The following is a 21,069-nucleotide window of genomic DNA, read 5'->3' as shown; positions in this document are numbered from 1 at the left end:
AATTGTGACTGGTGACAGTTTTAACTATTCATAAAGAATTAATTCACAGTCACAGACAAGGCCTATGTAAAAACATTGTTACATTTAAGATTACAGTATTTCTTTTTGCTATTTATTTTGTGTCACACCAACACAGACAGGTCTTTATGGTGACGGTGGGATAGGTAAGGGCTAGAATTGGGAAGGAAGCAATTGTGATCTTATGGAAAACTAGAGAAAACCATCTTCAGGGTTGCTGACAGTGGGATTCATACCCACTATCTCCTGAATGCGAGCTGACAGCTAAGTGACTAAAAGCATGTAACCAACTAACTCGCTTGGTACCTACAGTGAACGATCTACTAACAACTTAACTCTTATCAAATTCTCTGCCACATTTTGTCTCTCTCCTCAGCCTCTACATCAGTGAGTGAAGTAACTCTACTTTTTCTTAACTAGCGGTAGTACCCGACGTTGCCCGGACAATTTTTGTAGAATTCCTTATTGAGACCTTGATTGATACTTTATTATCTATTATGTAGTTTTAGATTATTTCATGTGTGTTCAATTTCAAGTTTTGGATTATTTCATTTTTAAGTAAAACTTTGTTCTTGTGGAAGCTCAAATTGACTGGGAAATATTTGATCATTTAAAAAAAAAAAAAAAATGTACTGTATGTATTTATCCATCACGCTATAGATATAGTGTACAAGATTCCAACTGTCATTAAGACTGCCACCAACCAGCCTTGAGACCACCAAAACTGTAGATTCAATACTAATCTCGGTCATTTTAGACTATTTACTTTTCACCCCACCTCAGGCCCCGTCCCAACGGAGCTGAACCTCAGCGACAAATAATTTCTCACCTTCATAGTATTTTTTTTTTCCAGATGGAAAGTCATATGTGTACTAAGTTTGACTGAGAGCTATGTTGTTACATACATACATACATACATACATACATACATACATACATAATCTTGATAATTTTGGGTGTTTTCGTCTCATCAGTCCCCATGCCGATGGGATTGTACTTAGGATGAACAGTGACATTCCAGATGTTCAATCAATCAATCAATACTGATCTGCATTTAGGACAGTCGCCCAGGTGGCAGATTCCCTATCTGTTGCTTTCCTAGCCTTTTCCGAAATGATTTCAAAGAGATTGGAAATTTATTGAACATCTCCCTTGGTAAGTTATTCCAATCCCTAACTCCCCTTCCTATAAATGAATATTTGCCCCAGTTTGTCCTCTTGAATTCCAGCTTTATCTTCATATTGTGATCTTTCCTACTTTTATAAACGCCATTCAAACTTATTCGTCTACTAATGTCATTCCACGCCATCTCTCCGCTGACAGCTCGGAACATACCACTTAGTCGAGCAGCTCTTCTTCTTTCTCTCAATTCTTCCCAACCCAAACAGTGCAACATTTTTGTAACGCTACTCTTTTGTCGGAAATCACTCAGAACAAATCGAGCTGCTTTTCTTTGGATTTTTTCCAGTTCTTGAATCAGGTAATCCTGGTGAGGGTCCCATACACTGGAACCATACTCTAGTTGGGGTCTTACCAGAGACTTATATGCCCTCTCCTTTACATCCTTACTACAACCCTGAAAACTATGTGTTAGAAAATAATGTTGTTTGTTATTATTATTATTATTATTATTATTATTATTATTACATGACATCTGCTTCCAATCCCCACCCCCTAGGAGTACTAGGGATGTCTCACTTCCATAGTAAATGTTTTCTAGATACTAAGTCAAATGTGTGCCAAATTAGGTTGAGAGGTATGCTGAAACCCCCACCCCACACACACATATCCAGTCCTCGCCATTCTGAACGTTATTTCTCTTCTCAACCCCCATGTCTATGGGGACTGAACTTTGACATAAACGGTAAGTGGATTGTCAATATTCATCTCAGAACCCTGTTAACAACGGATTTGACACTAATATAGGCCATTTTAGATTATTTTTACATTTAACTCCTTCCCCTAGAGGTGCTAGGGGTGTCTAACCCCTATAGTATTTGTTTACAGATAGTAAGTCATACGTGAACCAAGTTTGGTTAAGAGGTATAATGGAACATACCCACATGTAACCATAATCTCAGTTTTTTATTACATTAATTTTCACCCCATCTCAATTTCCATTCCTACTGCGGCTGAAGTATGACTTAACCAGCATCCAGAGTGTAACAGTCCAACTTAACCCTCTACTGCATGAATTATTTTTCGTTTTCGTTTGGTGAAGAAAATTTCAAGCTTTAATGTTCAACATACGTTCAGTGTATTAGATGTACCAGCAATTCTTAACTGGGGCTAATAGCTTAACACTCATATGTGATGTGGATTGCCATAGTTGAATATATATACGATTTTTCACGATTTTACGCTAAGCTTTTAACATTCAAAGACCGAACATTACTACCTACTGGCCATGGGTACGTACTGCACTGGGATATGTGTTTAATTGATTGTACAGTTGACGGTGTGCCGTAAAACTACCTCTGTCTACAATATTTATCCATTTATACAGGTGAAAAGTTATTTGTTGCCTAAAGGCAACAGTATGCAGTAGAGGGTTAACGACCTAGAAAACTTCGATTATTTTTATATTTCACCCCTTCCCTGGGGGTGCTCAGTGTCTTTTACCTCCACAGTAATTTTTCTGATGGTAAGTCATGTGTACCAAGTTTAGTTGAGAGCTATTCTGGAACATACACACATACATCTGTAATCTCTATAATTTAGGATATTTTCTCTTTCACCCCTTCTCAAATCCCATGCCGATGGAGAGTGAATGACAACTGGATTGCCAGTATTCATCTCAGCGACCTCAGAAACTATGGATTCCACATTAATATTGGTCGTTTTCTATTATTTTTATATTTTACGCCCTTCCACACTGCCCATGGGCAGGTCTTACCCCACAGTTTGCTTTCTTAAATACTAAGTCATATGTGTAGCATGTTTGGTTGAGAGCTATGCTAAAACATGCACATGTACATCCATAATCTCAGTCATTTTCAACATTCTTTTTCACCCCTTCTAACACCCATCCTGATTGGGAAAGAACTTTGATTTAAATGGCATCTAGAGGGTCACAGTTCATCTCAGCTACCCCCAAAACTACGGACTCGACAATAATATCAGTAATTTTTGGATATTTTTACATTTCACCCTATTCCTCTATTACAGTAATTTTTTCTGGATATTAAGTTATACGTGTATCAAGTTTGGTTGAAAGCTATGCCGGAACATCCCCTATGCCAGACATCATCACGTGGTTGCTCTAGGGAGCTGGTGTTACTTGCTCCGCTCTGGACGGCTGTCTGTCACGTGACAAGAGAGCAGCGGACAGGCCGTAGTGTACTTGCCGCTCGGAAATGTTACCATATAAACAACAACAACAACAATAATAATAATAATAATAATAATAATAATAATAATAATAATAATAATAATTTGTAGCATGGATCATGTGAGACGAACGGGACACATTATACAACAGGACAAGAAAATTATTCATTGACAAAGGAATATACAGCAGTGTGCAATATGTCCTGAATAAATACATTTTCACGATTAACTGAAGCTTTCGGGACACGTACATTTACCCAAATTAAATACAATTTGTGTGATTTGTACACATTCTTTGCACTCTCATTAACGTATACCAAACCAAACCCCATGGCACTACAGCCCTTGAAGGGCCTTGGCTTACCAAGCGACCGCTGCTCAGCCCGAAGGCCTGCAGATTACGAGGTGTCGTGTGGTCAGCATGACGGATCCTCTCGGCCGTTATTCTTGGCTTTCTAGACCGGGGCCGCTATCTCACCGTCAGACAGCTCCTCAATTCTAATTACGTAGGCTGAGTGGACCTCGAACCAGCCCTCAGGTCCAGGTAAAAATCCCTGACCTGGCTGGGAATCGAACCCGGGGCCTCCGGATAAGAGGCAGGCATGCTACCCCTACACCATGGGGCCGGCCTCATTAACGTATGTCAATATTTTTATGGCATTTATGACTATGTCAACAAATTAAACGCAAGAATTGAAACATATCACTGGTGTACTGCTCCTTCACAGGACCTTTGGGTTCATTTAGATAGTATTGTATCAATGTTTGGTACTATCGTTTGCGTACTGGCAAGTCGCAAAGCACATTTCAAGTTTTCATCGGTGAGCCTACTTCTGTGTCTAGATTTACAAATCTTCATTAACGAAAACATCTGTTCACATAAATAAGTTGATCCGAATATACTTAAAGACATGTGCATGAAATTTGTGCAATCTAGGAAATCTCTCCTGTGGAAAACGAACATAAAATTCAGTCAAACTGTTTGTGTTTGCAAACTTATCTTTCATTTGAGTATCGCACTGTAAGTCAATCAGATCTAGCTGCAGTTCTGGTCTAAAAGTTTGCACATCCACTGAATAGGCGTAGCGAACACCTGCAGATTCTTTTCTAATGCCTGAATATCGTGAAAACCTACTCTCAAATTCCTCATATGGTGACATTAAAACCGACTAGGCTTGAACACTGTGTGATGCGAGGAAACGCACTACTGTCACCTCACGACTTCACGCGTATCCTGTTGCAATCTAACCTGTCCAGAAAGATATGCTATACCTTCGAGCCACTGGCCTTCAGTACGTATTATGTCATGCACTTCCCCTACTTGCTCGCTTACCTCGAAAGCGGAGAGCAAACTGGCTCCGAAGGCATTTTGCTCTCGATTGACGATGCCTGCCCTATGCCAATGAGGGCTGAAGTTGGACTTAAATGGCATCTGCAGTGTCATTATTCATATCAATGACCCCAAAAACAATGGATTCTACATTAATATTGGTCATTTTGTATTACTTTTATATTTCAACCCTCTCTACCTCTGCTCCTAGGGGTGCTAAGGGTGTCTTATCCAAACAGTATTTCTTTTTTTGCTAGGGGCTTTACGTCGCACCGACACAGATAGGTTTTATGGCGACGATGGGATAGGAAAGGCCTAGGAGTTGGAAGGAAGCGGCCGTGGCCTTAATTAAGGTACAGCCCCAGCATTTGCCTGGTGTGAAAATGGGAAACCACGGAAAACCATCTTCAGGGCTGCTGATAGTGGGATTTGAACCTACTATCTCCCGGATGCAAGCTCACAGCCGCGTGCCTCTACGCGCACGGCCAACTCGCCCGGTAAACAGTATTTCTTTCAGATAGTAAGTCATATTACGTGTGCCAAGTTTGGTTGACAGCTATGCTGAAATGCGCGCACGCATGCACGCACGTTACAAATCTCATTGTTATGAACTGTATTAAAAATACTATGTATAAGCGAGTACACTTGAGGGTCCACCTGTTCAATACACAAAATAATCTATTGACTATTAACTCATTAACCTTTTATTTGCGGTATATGTTTTGTCCAATATTTGGACATTATCAGCCGCTACATTAATGACTACGATTAAAATTGATATTAAAATAAGGAATATTCCTGATGTTTAAGTTTATGTGAGCTATCTTGTCTAGTATACAATGATTAAAAACATTAGTCAATGAAACCTAAAACTACATCTTCTTGCTTATATCAGTCCTTATTAAAATACACTTTAAAAAAAAAAAAACCACTTGTAACAAAGAATCTTGAGTTGGATCTTGATTTTGAAGAGATTACATATCTTGTAGAACCTTATATATCGCTGGTTGTCAGGTGTAGAATAGGGGACTTTTCAAGCTGTTATTCATAAGGCGATGGACAGCAAGACAGGCAACGGTATTTGAGTCAGTTGAGGGGAGGGAAAAACAAAGTGGAGGGGCGGGGGCCTTAAAACCTATGTGCACAGTATATTGACGGAAAAACATTCATAAGGATATACCGTACGTTTTACGAGATTAGCTTCCTCACACGAACAAAATCTCTAATTTCCTCTCTTTATAATATTAGTATAGATGAATTGAGACTGCCTTACTGGTCAGAACTAGTGTTTACAGTGCACTATGGCTGGAATGGACTAGAACAAATTTATTACTTTCACTGACCAGTCTGATGTAATGTGGCCTAGTGCAGGTTTTTCTATTTGATTCCTGTGGGTGACATGTGTGTCTGAGTATGATGATGATGATAAAGATAAGTAGGGAAAGTGAAACATGGTGTCGGCACATAGCCTGCTCTTGTTGAATAACACCAAGAGGACTGCTCAAGGCTTAACAGCCCCATTCAACAGACCAAACACCATCAACATATGAACACTGCAGAGAGGTTTAGAACTGAACCCAAGCTTTAGAAATTGTATACCACATCAATTAGCTTTACGCCACACCAACGCAGATAGATCCTATGGCGACAATGGGATAGAAAAGGGCTAAGAGTTGGAAGGAAGCAGCCATGGCCTTAATTAAAGTGCAACCCCAGCATTTGCCTGGTGTGAAAATGGGAAACCATGGAAAACTATCTTCAGGGCTGCCGACAGCAGGGTTCGAACCCACTATCGCCTGAATGCGAACTCACAGCTGCGAACCCCTAACCGCACAGCCAACTCGCTTGGTATTAAATTGTATACCACTACATCTCCTACCCTGCTGGCCCAACATTCTGGTGGTGACGTTTTTTTCCACCAACAAGACTTGAACCAGCTAACCACAGTGTCAGACCATAAAGACTTGATGCCTTAATGAAAATGACCACCAGGGCGGGCTTTGATATTATGAAAGTGACCTGAGGTATGAGCATGGCTAGTCCTAGTCCCGATTATGTAATGTAAACTCGGTAAAAGACATATAATAACAACAGGAAACTACCTCACTCCTCATTTCCCTAGTAAGCCTCTTCACAGACCCCTAAGGTCATCTATGACAGCTGACAGCAGAGCTGTTGAGGATCCGACCAGCCTTCAGCCTGAGTACTAAACTTACAGCATGAATGGAGAAATTGTTCATCACATTATGAAGGGCCTGACCTATTAGAACCCATACATTTAAGTGTTACCTCCTTAAAAGTGAGAGAAATGCCTTTTCCATCATTCTTAGCACTCAGGGATCTTGCCACTATATCTATGGCATGACAATGACGGCAGAGGACATGGGGCTTAGCGGGAGGTGACAGTGCTGGTGGAGCAATGACACGTAAAACAATATCAATGGCGAATTTTTGAGGCATGTGATAAGAACACTGGCCAAGCTCCTCTGAAGATGCATGAAGCTGGCTAACAATGGGCAGGTGCCCAAAATGATCTGGAAGTGGAAATTACAAGATCCATTGTAGAGAAAATTCCACTGGCCTATGTAAAGTGACGCTGAAGAGCGGAGTCAGTCTTAATCCAATTGCTTCAGGTTTAATGGTCCTGCGCGCTCACTTAGAAATCAGATTTAAATCGTCCTCGACCCGAGTAAACCACCTGGTCAGAACTACTCTGCACCGCTCTGAAATAAATGCCATAAATGGAACAGCAATGACAATTTTCACACACAGTGTTCAGTGAAGCATTCAAAATAGTTGTACTCAAAAACAATATTAGAACAAAGATTTTGTAAGGTAAATCTCGAAACATTCCAGTATATGTAGAGGCACTTTATACTATTCATTGTCTCTCGAAAAATTGGGGTCTCAATACATTTGTCTTTGCTCCTATATAATTGGATGTGCGGCTATGACCCTGGGACGTCAGAATGCAGAGGGTAAAGTAGGCCTTAATTTTATCCTCATTAGTGTCAAACCACTTTTCACTGTCTTTTTCCATGCGAGTCCTTGTTCCATAGCGTAAATATTTGTTCCCCGCGCAATGTGGAAAATGACGGGTCCATAACCTCCAAGAATAGAGACAACACCAATACGGAATTATCTAAATATTTGTCTCTCAGTTCTCCTGATACCCTTGGAGAGCTTGTAAAGTGATGAACAACTGGTTGGTTATCTCTATTACTAACCCAAACCCCGTCACTGTTTTGGTTTCGCACGCAAGCTTTAGGTAATATTTCACTGTCACCAGTATCAGAGTATCAGATGAGATATCACTTCCACTTCATATCTCTTCTTCAATGTTATCATAACTACAACCACTGTCCTCCAAATCTAGAACACTTTCAATTAACTCAGCAACAGCTTGCTGTCACTTGCTTATACTATGCCCGGTGCCATGGCTAGGAGAATGACTGACACTTGATGAAATGTATGTGCTTCCAGAGGCTACAATTAGGCAATGAATAATGATGGAAGTTCTTAGAAGGAGAGCTGTAAACAAGCCACATTCCTTTTCTACTCATAGATGTTCGCAGAAGGGAAACCCTTGCAGGGGTGATCAAAATATAAGCTAGTACATACGATTCAGTACGGCGTTGAATGTCTCGTCATTGCCATGTTCGCATGAATGTCACGTCAAATGAGTCAAATGGGTTAAGTCAGCTAGGAATGAGACAGTCTTGACTACGTGAAGTGCAAGTTGAGTTGCTGAACTCCTCTACGGACGACATTGCACTGCAGGAGAATATTGGAGAGCAGGAGTTTGACATGCTGGAGGGCTGTCCGGTTTGCAGAGTTAGTGAGAACAAACTCCGGAAGTGGAAAGCTCAAACCCAACCGCGCGTGTAATAACGGTGCATAGTAGTTTTAATAAATTTAGTTGACAGTACTACTCTCTGAGTAGTAATTTTAATTTTTAGGACTCTGATGACTTGCCACAATATCCCTGAAACATTATTTTCCAAATCTGGTAGTCTGAGTTTATGCTGCATGGAGTGAGACCGACTAGTGTAAACTTGAGATTCTGTGAAAACTTTGCTCAGACCCATGGTACTCTCGAGTAGACTATTCTAGAATACTAGTAGTTTACTTCTGAGGTTTCACTGATTTTGAGAAAGCATTCAACCCTGTACCTGCTAGATCAGTACTGGAAGCCCTATAAAAGCAAGAAAATATGTGGAAGTCATTACTTTTCATTGTTAATTATAATCACTGTGTATCTTATTCATAAGTTGGCACTGAAAAATTATTAAAAATTCATTAAAAATATTAAAGTAAATCAACTGAAAATAGTTCCATTCATTTTATCCACAACCACAAACTATTTTTAAAAGTACAGGTATCAGAGTATTCAATATAATAGAGGAAAAAATTGATAAACTTGAAATATCAAAGGTAAAGAATGGTCATTTCAACACAGCTACACATTTAATTCATTTGTGAAATAAATTAAGGAATCTCCTAGCCATATAATACACATTTCAAGTCAATAAAACCAATTAAAATCTACACACCTCAAAATCTCAGAGTATAAATGCATCCATAAAAAATGACTATGATCTGAGTTTTAATGGGAATCGAAGTCTACATCAGCAAAGTGTCATGTTACCTATGAAACATGCCAATAAGTGCAACAAACAGTACTGTGTAGATAATACCGAGTTGAAAATGGTGTCATGCATTTTCCTCATTCGCAACACAGATTCTATTTGGGAACATTATCTATTGTCATTTGAGGAATTATTTCACTTTTAGACACAAAATTTTAATCTGTACCTAACTGGCTGGGGAAGGACATATTACCAGGTTAATATGGAAGTTCCTTCAAAACGTTTGAGCTTGCAAGTTGTAAAAGGACAGAAGAGACAGATGAGTTTAGAATTAGAAAATTGTGCGTATTTGATAGATGAAACCATCCTTCACAGAAATAACTGAAGCTGAAAGAACAAAGTATAGTTTTTCTCAAAAGTGTCAAGAACTTCCCCTTTTATGCTCTACATCAAATAAATTCAAAGGACATTGTATCTAGTATTCAAAATCATGAAAGACAATTACAATATTTAGCAATAAAATATATTATATTAAAATATCTTAGAGTTGAAAGAAACAAACTCTCTGTACATAGGTAAAGGATACACAGTCCACAACAAAATTCTTGGCAACATTCAGACAAATATAATATGCATGTAAATAGAGCTCTACTAAACTGATCTTAATCAATATTCAACTGAAGTACAAGCAGAACGTTGAATAGCAACACTAAGTCAATCGTCAGCAAATCATATTTCAGATGACATTTCATAACCATAAATACATGAGAATTTCATTAAAAAGATGATTTTTAAATACAATGAAATTTGATTTGTAAAATCAATAAAATTAATCTCTGGAGAATACTCCACTGGATAATGTTCCGGATCACTCCGAATAGTTTCGATATCAAATATTGTTTAATAGTTTATATGCGACCTTAATTCTGAAGAAAGATATTCAAAGGTCATCATCACCAATACCTTCAAATGCATCATTTTCAACGAGCGGATGAGGTGATGGCTTTATGGAAGACTTCAGAGTAACACTAGACAACTTCTCGGATAACTTCTTCATAGAAGATGATGTTGATTCAGTCTTGTTTGGAGATCTTACATCACCATTTTGCTATTTAAAGAGAAAAGACTCACAAATAATCTTCAAAATATTACCATTATCACGGATTATAAACCAAGTTATATATATGAAGACAGGGACATGAAAAGGAATAAATAATAGGATAAACACAATGTTGAGCCAGAGCAGGAAAGAGTAACCGAGAGAGACTACCACAAGCATATACTCTACCAAAAACATATCAATTTTTTAATCCACATATCCTAGTTGGTAGATCTGGGACACAACTGTTAGGTCATCCAGTAATGGCAGTATTACACAGTCAAGATCTTGCATCACAGTGGTGTGATCTTATTTGCAGTTTTCAGGAACCATAGAACTTTCAAAATGAAACATAAAGACACCAGCTTTGATACTCCAGAGTTCATATCATTCGTAGTGAGAGATGAATCCATTCATGAATTGATTTTTTACCAAAATGTGTGCATTTCAGGAACTATTCCTATAATTTCTGTATGTCAGAGGTTCTTTTTGAACTTCTGAATCCTGTCATAACTGCCAAATTTTCCCCTGACTTCTAAGAAGATCGGCTGGACAAATTGGAAACTATATAATTCTAATTACACCTAGTTAGTGAAAAACGTTTTCCTTCAGCCAAAAGCATAAAAATGTGAAATAAAGAATTTTTTTTTTTTTTTTTTTTTGCTTTACGTCGCACCGACACAGATATGTCTTATGGCGATGGGATAGGAAAGGCCTAGGAATTGAAAGGAAGTGGCCATGGCCTTAATTAAGGTACAGCCCCGGCATTTGCCTGGTGTGAAAATGGGAAACCACGGAAAACCATCTTCAGGGCTGCCGACAGTGGGGCTCGAACCCACTATCTCCCGATTACTGGATATTGGCCACACTTAAGGGACTGCAGCTATCGAGCTCGGTGAAATAAAGAATGCTTAAGATATCAAATATAGTGGAACTTGAATTTGTCTCAGGTACATACGGCTGTTAGAAGACCCACCTGCATAACAGCTTTTCGCCAGGCGATGTAAACCAATGCTTATTTACTTCGATGACCTACTGAATAGTGGTAGTTTGCCTTGCATTTATGCATATAATGAACAAGTAAGATGTTTTTATTTATCAGTCATACTTGGAAAAATTCTGAAATACTCTAATTAAAAATAGTGTACAAATGTAAAACATAAAATCCACTGTTACTGTCTGTAATTATAAACTATGTGAATACATGGAAATGCATTACACATATTGCTTTGGCAATATAAATTAACTTCTGTTTTTTGAGGTCAAGCATTTCTTGGTCCTTTGTGAACACTGGTAATCAGAGTTGGTTTGTATAATTATATCATCTGATATTACTTTGCTTCTTTGATTGGCACTGACTTCCCTCCTTTTCAAAATCTTTTTTGTTCTTTACAAATTTAATATTCTGAACTTGCTTACCACAGTATCGGCATTTGAAGAGATTCCATCAGTTGAAGCAGACTGGCTAACACTGATAAGTTGACTGCTCCCATCTCGCTTCATGTAGGACCAACTACCTTTACGAGACCGATCACCAGGCTACATAAGAGAATTAAAATCAAGTAAAATTACTACAAAATGGGCAACAAACAAAAAGGACAGTCTGGATATAAACATATATTTTTACATAATGTATGGATTTTCACAAAACTTTTGTAGGAATGTCATCTAAATAAAAGTAGGGATATCACAAACATTTACTTCATATACAATTAACAGTTTTTCCAAAAAAATTGTTTTTGAGAATATTTTTTAAATTTTTAATTCCATTCTTTTCATGAAATTTCATTGAGATGTTAATGAAAATTTGGAATAAGTAGATAATACTTCTTTAAAAAGCATTGTATACTGATTTTCTGTACATAATTGATATAAGGAGATATATCTTACTACCGTTTGTGTAATTTTGTGATAGTACATATATCACACCCTCGCACTATATGTTGAAGTGAGAGATATTGTCAGTATTCAATTTATTATTATATTTATTATTATTATTATCATCAGTATTTTATTTGTATATTTGTCATTTATATTTGTAAGCTGGGAGATCTCCACATATGTTGTATGAGTAATTTGTTTTGTACTGGGAAAACATTGCTATATTGGACTCTGGTAAATTGTATGACTCATGCAGATGTTTGATGAGATGAACTTGATGTACTAGGAAAGTTCGATGACTCATGTGAAACACCCCAGAGAGTTTGTTTATGTCTTGGGACCAAGAAGTAGTTCAGGGCATGGTCTTGACAAGAGGATCACTCATGATTGGCTGGCGAGGATCAATCTCGGCAAATCATGTGAGAGATGAGGTCTTTATACACTTCGACATCACAGCGGAAAGAGGAACCACAACTGACACACTGTACGAGAAGGAAGTAGTGTGGACAGACTGTACGGGAATGAAGTAGTGCTGATACACGGTACTGGAGTGAGACTGCTGCACTATACTGGACTGGACTTAAAACGTTCGTGGAACGTAGTCTTGTTATGTTAGTGGAAAGTGGCTGATCGACAAATTGTGGAGTGCTTACGCATTAGGTACTGTAGCACTCGTGGTGGCCTGGCATTATATGTTGGTGAAAGCTATCTCAGACTCTCCATAATTTATGTTCAGGATCGACAAGCGTGTGTTGCTTAATTGTATATATATGTTTACAACAAGTGTTAAAGTCTGTGAACACAGTATTACGAGGTACAGTATCTGTGTGATGTTATAACTGCTGATTATGAGAATCGACAAGTCGTGTTAATACAGAGACAGTGAAGGGTATTTATCTACATATATGTGCATTGTTCAACGGACTATCTGCAAATGGTGGCTTAGTTCTCGTTTTCGTTTTCCCACTGTTTTCATTGTTATTGTTGTAAATATGGAGTCATCCAGCAATCTTTTGTTGTGTGTTATAAATGTATTTTGGTGTGTTGATGAGGTGCTCATGCACAGATTTTATTGAGAATATAGTTAGATATTTTAGAATCAGTGGAGTTATTGATGAACCTAGGTGCAGTTCCTTACCTATTTAGTCGTTTTCAGAAGGTTAGGTAAGGCCTGTAGCAGATGTACCAGTACGCAGCATTATGTACACACCCTGGGATATAAAGAATTATCATGCTCTATCTAAATTCGAGGGATCCATTCTGGTGAACTCTGGTACCCATACTACGGACATTTCGATTAATTATTTTTATTAATTGAATTTATTTCAAGTATTTTATTTATTTGTTTTTATATTTTTATTCATGACATTTATTGGTAAGTCATCAAATTGTTACAATTGTTACAATTTTTATGTTCTAAAATTTTGTATTTAAAGAACCTTACTACTTGAAAAAAATTCTGCAATCAAAATTTCCATACACAGGTTTCCTAACATAGCTGTGATACATAAAACATACAAATTTTGTTACATTTTGTAGAATATTATGGGAGAAAAATGGAAATATGTCAAATTATAACTGGTGGGAAAATGAAAGGAAAACCCATTTCTGCTGTGTGCAGACAGTCACACAAAGCATTATTGAAGGGACAAATTAATTTAATTCAACGGAACAACTTGGTGACAAGAAAGAAAAACCTCAATCCTTTCAATTTCAGCCATAAAATGTTTTTGGCAAAATGACCAAAATATTGATTTTAACTCCAGACTGCCCTCTTTAAATCTCTGATTGTTCACAGCACATGTTTATGATTAAACTCCAGATCAGGTTTTACACATGATAATCAATTTGTGTCACTGAAGTAGTATGTTACCAACTACTGATTATTCAGAATTAAGTCTGAAACATTCTCATAAAGCTTAAAGTAAACTAAATATACTCTGACTTTCAAATCAGATAAATCATATCTATTCAATTCATCACAACAAACAATTCTCCTATGAATAAGGCAAACAGTATTAACTTCGTTAAACAAATCTTTGTCAACCGAAAACCGGTTTAACCAAAATATATAACTGAACTTTTACATAGAAAATTATAATATGTACTGTGTTTATGAAATACTAGCTATTACCCATGGTTTTGCTTGTGAGGATTTGGTAATTTGATAAAAATTAATTGTTCCTTGGTACTGCACTAAGCCATTATCTGAAAATCCCTAAAGTGTAAAAACTACCGAAAAATTGCATTTCATTTATCCCAGAACCTCTTTGTAAACCACGTTTGTGACATTGCCTTTTGGGGCTAAGATGACCAGGCTACTGGCAGAGCTAAATCTGGAACATGCAACATGGAACTGTACATGTGACAAACAGTCCTCCTTTAAGTCGAAAAAAAGGGGTTTCTTTATTTCTGAAGGAGATTCCAAATACCGATTTTCACGTCTGTAACATCTTAGTTTTTGAGATATAAGTATTCTCATAAAGATAATTCAACTCGTTCTTCACTTAGTTTCAATCTCCAGCTTAAGTTGATTTTCAAAAAAAAAGTGTGTTCATTTATTTTTAAAGAGTTTTCAAGTACCAGTTTTAACGTCTGTAACATTTTCAGTTTCTGAGATATATGTATCCTCATATAAAGAATTCAACTCCTTCCTCACATCTTTTCAAACCCCCTCCTCTCACCCCTTAAGTGGATTTTCTGAAAACAAAAATTTGTATTCTTTTATTTTTTTAAAGAAGATTCCAAATACCAATTTTCATGTTGCCATTGATGCTTTCACGGCCCGTACTTATAGACATGATACTGTATAGGCTTTTGGGCTTATGCCGTGTCAAGGAAATAAGGTGAAATTCTTTACGTTTCACAGAGAGCCGTGCTCTGCGTCATCAGAAGAAAATCTCGACTGTCCACGAGAAGGCTTCTTAAACAATGACTTTTTGAAATTTAGACGTTATTATAGAAGTGTAAATGGTACGTTCATTCGTCACCAGATGGCTCCCTGGACGTGGCACAGCGCTAGTGTTCAAAGCGGAAGCTGACCGAACCATCAGAATCAGTCATGAAACATCTGGTGATGAGGAACGTACGAATTTGAAAACACCGAGACGAAACAACAATAGTGAAGGGACAGGGAAGGGAACTACCTACGTAAATCCTTAATAGCTGGCAACCAGGTATTACTTAATTGGTAGCCAGTGTACTAAATTGTATTAAATTTAAATTGTATCGATTAGGCGGCTCATTTACCAATATATTTGTTCTCCTAGAGCTGGGGTAGCGTGGTGCCAGTATCTCCATAATGGTTGGTTTTAGGGCCTTAAAACATGGTTTTCGGGCCCGTAGAGCTTGCCGAGTTTTGTTCTTTGTGTCAAGGGGCTTTAATTGAGCTTTGTCTCATCCTTATACGACAAATTCGATATTTCGCCTATATTAGCCTAGTATTTGTATCTCTCCTCACATGCCACCCCTCCCCCTCGAATTGTTTTGAAAATAAAATGCAGCCCATGTCCCTCAGGAATAATGAATATTTACATTAGTGAAATAATTTTTAGAATCGGTCCAGTAGTTCCTGAGATTAGCCATTACATACAAACAAACTTTACTTCTTTATATATTAGTATAGACAAAATTTATGTAAGTAGGGTATGTTCATATTATAACTTACTTTTCATTTCAACATTTTATGGACGAAAAATAAGGAGGAAAAAAAATAGCAGTTCTGAAGAAACATAGTAGTTATTACTGGGTACTAAGCAAGTCAGAGGAAAGCAATGTGAGGTCAACACCACCTTCTATTATTAATGCAAGCTGGCTAACCCCACCCCTGGCCTCCCACATGATAGCTGGGTTCTCCCCTGTCAACTTTTTTTTTTTTTTTTTTGGCTAGTGGTTTAATGTCTAACACATCAAAGGTTCTTGGAGATGCGAGGATGGGAAAGGGCTAGGAATAGGAAGGTAGCACCCGTGGCAGGCCCAGCATTTGCCTGATGTGAAAATTGGAAACCATGGAAAACAATTATCAGGGCTGCCACCATATCCAGAATGCAAGTTTGCATCTATGCGACCCTAACTGCTGACCAACTTACTCAGTACCTCTGTCCAGGCTTTGAGACATTAGCCATCCTCAATGAGGCTTGGTCAGTAGTAAAAAATGAAATGGCGTATGGCTTTTAGTGCCAGGAGTGTCCAAGGACATGTTCGGCTTACCAGGTACAGGTCTTTCGATTTGACGACCGTAGGTGACCTGTGCGTCATGATGAGGATGAAATGATGATGAGGACGACACATACACCCAGCCCCCGTGCCAGAGAAATTAACCAATGATGGTTAAAATTCCCGACCCTGCCAGGAATCAAACCCAGGACCCCTGTGACCAAAGGACAGGACGCTAAACACTTAGCCATGGAGCCGGACTTGGTCAATAGTGCTGTACATACACTATGTCTATAAAATGAAAACAGGCTGTAATATAAAATTGAACGAAAACAGGGGCAGTCAGGAGAGTGAAAAATGGAGAAATTCTGTGAATTGTACCAGCAGATTTATACAGTCTTGGACTGGTTTAAAATTAAAGATAAATTAGAAGAGCATTCTTCCAAGATATCGAACACGAAATTTATGAAACCTTCTCAGAATGAATAAAATTAATAAAGCCAAGGTTTTATGGTTCAAACAAAACTTTAAAAAGTATGGGTATACATTTATAATCCATTATAATCCAAAATTGGTTCGTTTTACTGTAATTCTTATGGAAACCAAGTTAGGGAAGATGTTTAAGTTTTTTTTTTTTTTTTTTTCAAGTTGCTTTACGTCGCACCGACACAGTTAGGTCTTATGGCGACGATGGGACAGAAAATGGCTAGAAGTGGGAAGGAAGTGGCCGTGGCCTTATTTAAGGTATAGATAGCCATTTGCCTGGTGTGAAAATGGGAAACCACGGAAAACCATCTTCAGGGCTGCCGACAGTGGGGCTCGAACCAACTATCTTCCGAATACCGGATACTGGCCCGCACTTAAGTGACTGCAGCTATCAAGCTCGTTTTTTATTTATTTACAGGGTTATTCAACTAACTAGCAAACATTCTGATGGGGGTAGATACCTTTTTTAAATAATTTTTAAATTTGCATTTAGAATATAAAACAATGTATTCATACAAATTTCGGCCATTTGCGCACAATAACTTTGGGAAGTAAATATAATATACTATAACAATGGTGTGATGAGAGTAAAATGGTTTTATTAATGATAAGTAATTAAAATTCTTATCTGAATTTATGTTATGTTGTGTTCAAAAGACATCTTTAACTGTAATTAATCAGGAACACAGGTACTGCAGTAGTGACTGTCCAAATAAGTGTGTAAGGTATAACTTCAGTGAACACCATCCACATTTAATACAACAGACCTTTCAAGATCTTGAAGACCAGGCGAGTTGGCTGTGTGGTAAGGAGCGCACAGCTGTAAGCTTGCATCCGGGAGATAGTGGGTTTGAGCCCCAATGTCAGCAACCTCCAAGATGGTTTTCCATGGTTTCCCATTTTCACACCAGGCAAATGCTGGGGTGGCCACTTCCTTCCCATTCCTAGGCCTTTCCTATCCCATCATCACCATAAGACCTATCTGTATCGGTGTGATGTTAAGCCAATTGTAATAATAAATATTTTAAAAAAACCTTGAAGCAGCAATGAAATGTACTTTGAAAATAGTCTTGGTTTCTTGCAGCTAATCCTTGCAAATTGACAGTGGTGTTTAAAACCTGTGGTGAGAGAAGCTGTTGGAAAGCCAATGAATTTAGTTTGAGGATGTTATTTTGCTGCTGTATTGGGCAACTGTTCATAATCAATGTTATGTGAAAGTTCATGTATCATATATTTGTACAAACAGATACAATTACAAACTATCAACTTCATTCCCGTATCGATAATGTAATCCAATCAATAAACGAAAAAAGGTTCCACCTAATCGATACTTTCTCTTTTTTATTTAGCCTTGGGCTATTTATAAAGACATTAATAATCACAGAACATGTTTCGATTGCTTAGCAATCATCATCAGCTGTTTTACATGTAGCTTAGGTAAAAAATAGCATAAAATCTCATAATTTACATTAAAACATTAAAAACAGGTGTTAGTAGAAAGTGTATAGGTGGGAGAGGGAGGGGGGGGGGGGGGGGAAAGGGGAAGAGTGCATTGAGGGCAGTTGTTAGTTGGACATTAAACTTAATATTTAAAACACTTATTGGACTAAAATGTCTTAGGTTCACTACAAGTCCTGAGAGCTTTTCCAATAAAATCACTTGCTGTTAAAAACTTGGAGATTTTTGGTAAAATGCTCCTGTTGAAATGTTTATGAAGTGTTTATGTCTTCTTAAAACGGCTTCTGGTTTTCTTCCCCGTTACTTGTCTCTTATTAGGTGGAAAAGTGTGGTGTTGAATGAAGTCTACTATTTGGTGTTCAAGAACTTGTTAAGTTAGATCGTCTGTATTACGACCTGTAACCGGCAGAAAAAGATTGCGTCAATTAGTTGTGATCGCCTAGAAACGTATTGCCTAGGGAGGCTATTTAGTATTGGAAGGTGTGGAAAAATAAACTTACCCTTGTCCTGTTTGTTTTCTTTACTTCCCGTGCTATGGGTGTGGGTTTGTTTCAGCTGTCTTCGACCTTGTGTTGTAGCGGTGTGCTGTGGTCTGTAAGCTATCTTGGTTCGGAGGGAGGGGGGGCAGCGAGGACGTGACGTCATTTGCTGTTTCGGGCGGGGAGGTGGCTTCTGTCCGTAACGTAGCGGCCTCGTGATTGCTTAGTGCGTTCACTGGGCGTATTTGATTCCTTCCTAGTAACTTTGTGTATCTCAATATGTGTTCGAATAAGGGGTTTCTCTGCTCATTTCTTTTTTTTTTTTTTTTTTTTTTGCCAGTTGCTTTACGGCGCACCGACACAGATAGATCTTATGGCGACGATGGGACAGGGAAGGGCTAGGAGTGGGAAGGAAGCGGCTGTGGCCTTAATTAAGGTACAACCCCAGCATTTGCCTGGTGTGAAAATGGGAAATCACGGAAAACCATCTTCAGTGCTGCCGACAGTGGGGTTCGAACCTACTATCTCCCGAATACTGGATATTGGCCGCACTAAAGCGACTGCAGCTATCGAGCTCGGTCATTTATTTCATTTAAGTTCTTGTCCCTATTAAATGACTTGTCTAGAAATATGTGAATACTTTCTAGACTGTTCATTAGCCTTGCCTGCACTATACTGAACTTGACTTAAAACGTTCGTGGAACGTAGTCTTGTTATGTTTGTGGAAAGTGGCTGATCGACAAATTGTGGAGTACTTACGCATTAGGTATTGTAGCACTTGTGGCGGCCTGGCACGGATAAGCAACAGCGTTTAAGGGACTATATTATTATCCTGACATGACATTAAAACCACATAGGACTGAGCAAGTTAGCTGCATGGTATGTGTGGAGAACGCAAGTTATACCTTCTGAGAGTAATCGATTTCCAGCAGAAGAAAGACAGTGTTTTGTTCTATGTTGTTATGTAGTTTCCTTGCTTGTAGTTTTGAACAGTTTTGAAGATGGTGTTGAATTGTATTAATAAAATTGTGTTAAAGTAAATGATTTGTTATTGTATAGAACATTTGGCGACTGTGACAGGACTACAGACAATTTCAACATCAAGATAAATATGAAGAACGATGACCAAACGACGAGTATTACGCGGCGTGTTTACTCACAAAGTGAATAAGCTTCAAGAACTACTGAATCTTGCCGATTGTGACCACATAGAAATTCGTAACAGGTATGCTTCACTTGTGGAAAAATACGAGAAGTTAAAACATACTGATGATGAAGTCTACAACGAACTGCTGCAAAGAGAAAACTTAGAAGACATCATGCTTGAAAAAGAGATCGACAAGTGCACTGAGTACGAAATGAAATTTTTTAAGGTTAGAGAGAAGGTACAGGCCTTTCAAGTTACAGATCAAGATGTTTCGGAAGTCAATAGTAACTGTTCACGTTCTTCCAAACAGAGATTATTAAGACTACCAAAACTAGAGCTCAAAAGGTTTGATAGGACTGTGAAAGGTTGGATTGGGTTTTGGGCGCAATTTTCTAAAATTCATGAAGATGGCAGCCTTAAAGATGAAGACAAATTTGTATATTTGATTCAGTGTATGCTCAGAAACTGGTAGAAAACTTTCCTCCTTCCAAGGAAAACTATAAAAAGGCTATAGATTTGTTGAAGTCTAGGTATGGGAAGGATGAGTTACTTTTTGAATACTATGTTAGGGAACTTTTATCCTTGGTGTTAAAGAAAGACAGCTTAAGATCCATAGCACAACTGTACGACAGTCTGGAAGGACAGTTGAGAGCGCTTGATTCTTTAGGAGTGACAAAGGAGAAATATGCAGCAATGTTATTTCCCCTTGTGGAGAGTGCCTTACCAGAGGTTATGTTTAAAACCTGGGACAGGTACCATGTATCGAAAGAAATGTCTACCAAGGAACCTGACTGTTGCTTGACAGAACTGTTAGCCTTCTTAAAGACTGAGGTTGAAGGGGATGAACGACTTAAGCTAAGGCAAGGTTCTTTTGAAGCTAATGAGAGGGTAGATCGTGTTAAGCAAGAGGATAAAATCAAGATTAAGAAGAGGGAAGTGCCTTCAGCAGCTGCTTTAGTTTCAGTAGAGGATGTTTCGGTTGGTAAGAGAAACAAGAACAACAGAGAACTAGCATGCATGTTTTGTAGCAGAACCACACATCCTTTTCAAGACTGTGCTGTAGCTATTGATTGTTCTCTAGAGGAACGCCAAGGGAT

The 21,069-nt window shown here is 38.1% G+C and overlaps 1 protein-coding gene across 1 annotated transcript in view; it reads right to left on the bottom strand.

Annotated features, from left to right (window-relative positions):
- Positions 1-9,104: 9,104 nt before the first annotated feature.
- The window catches only part of Snx17 (sorting nexin 17), a 62,120-nt gene continuing 50,155 nt past the window's right edge, over positions 9,105-21,069 (bottom strand). The window contains exons 9-10 of the mRNA XM_067152254.2: positions 11,786-11,905; positions 9,105-10,375 (exon numbers count right to left, since the gene is read on the bottom strand). Coding sequence (XP_067008355.2) covers positions 10,208-10,375; positions 11,786-11,905 — 288 coding nt within the window. The 3' untranslated portion in view covers positions 9,105-10,207. The remainder of the gene's footprint in view (positions 10,376-11,785; positions 11,906-21,069) is intronic.

The sequence above is a fragment of the Anabrus simplex genome, chromosome 8, assembly GCF_040414725.1.
Source record: "Anabrus simplex isolate iqAnaSimp1 chromosome 8, ASM4041472v1, whole genome shotgun sequence".
Taxonomy (NCBI): Eukaryota; Metazoa; Arthropoda; class Insecta; order Orthoptera; family Tettigoniidae; genus Anabrus; species Anabrus simplex.
This window is presented reverse-complemented; position numbering and strand designations above follow the sequence as displayed.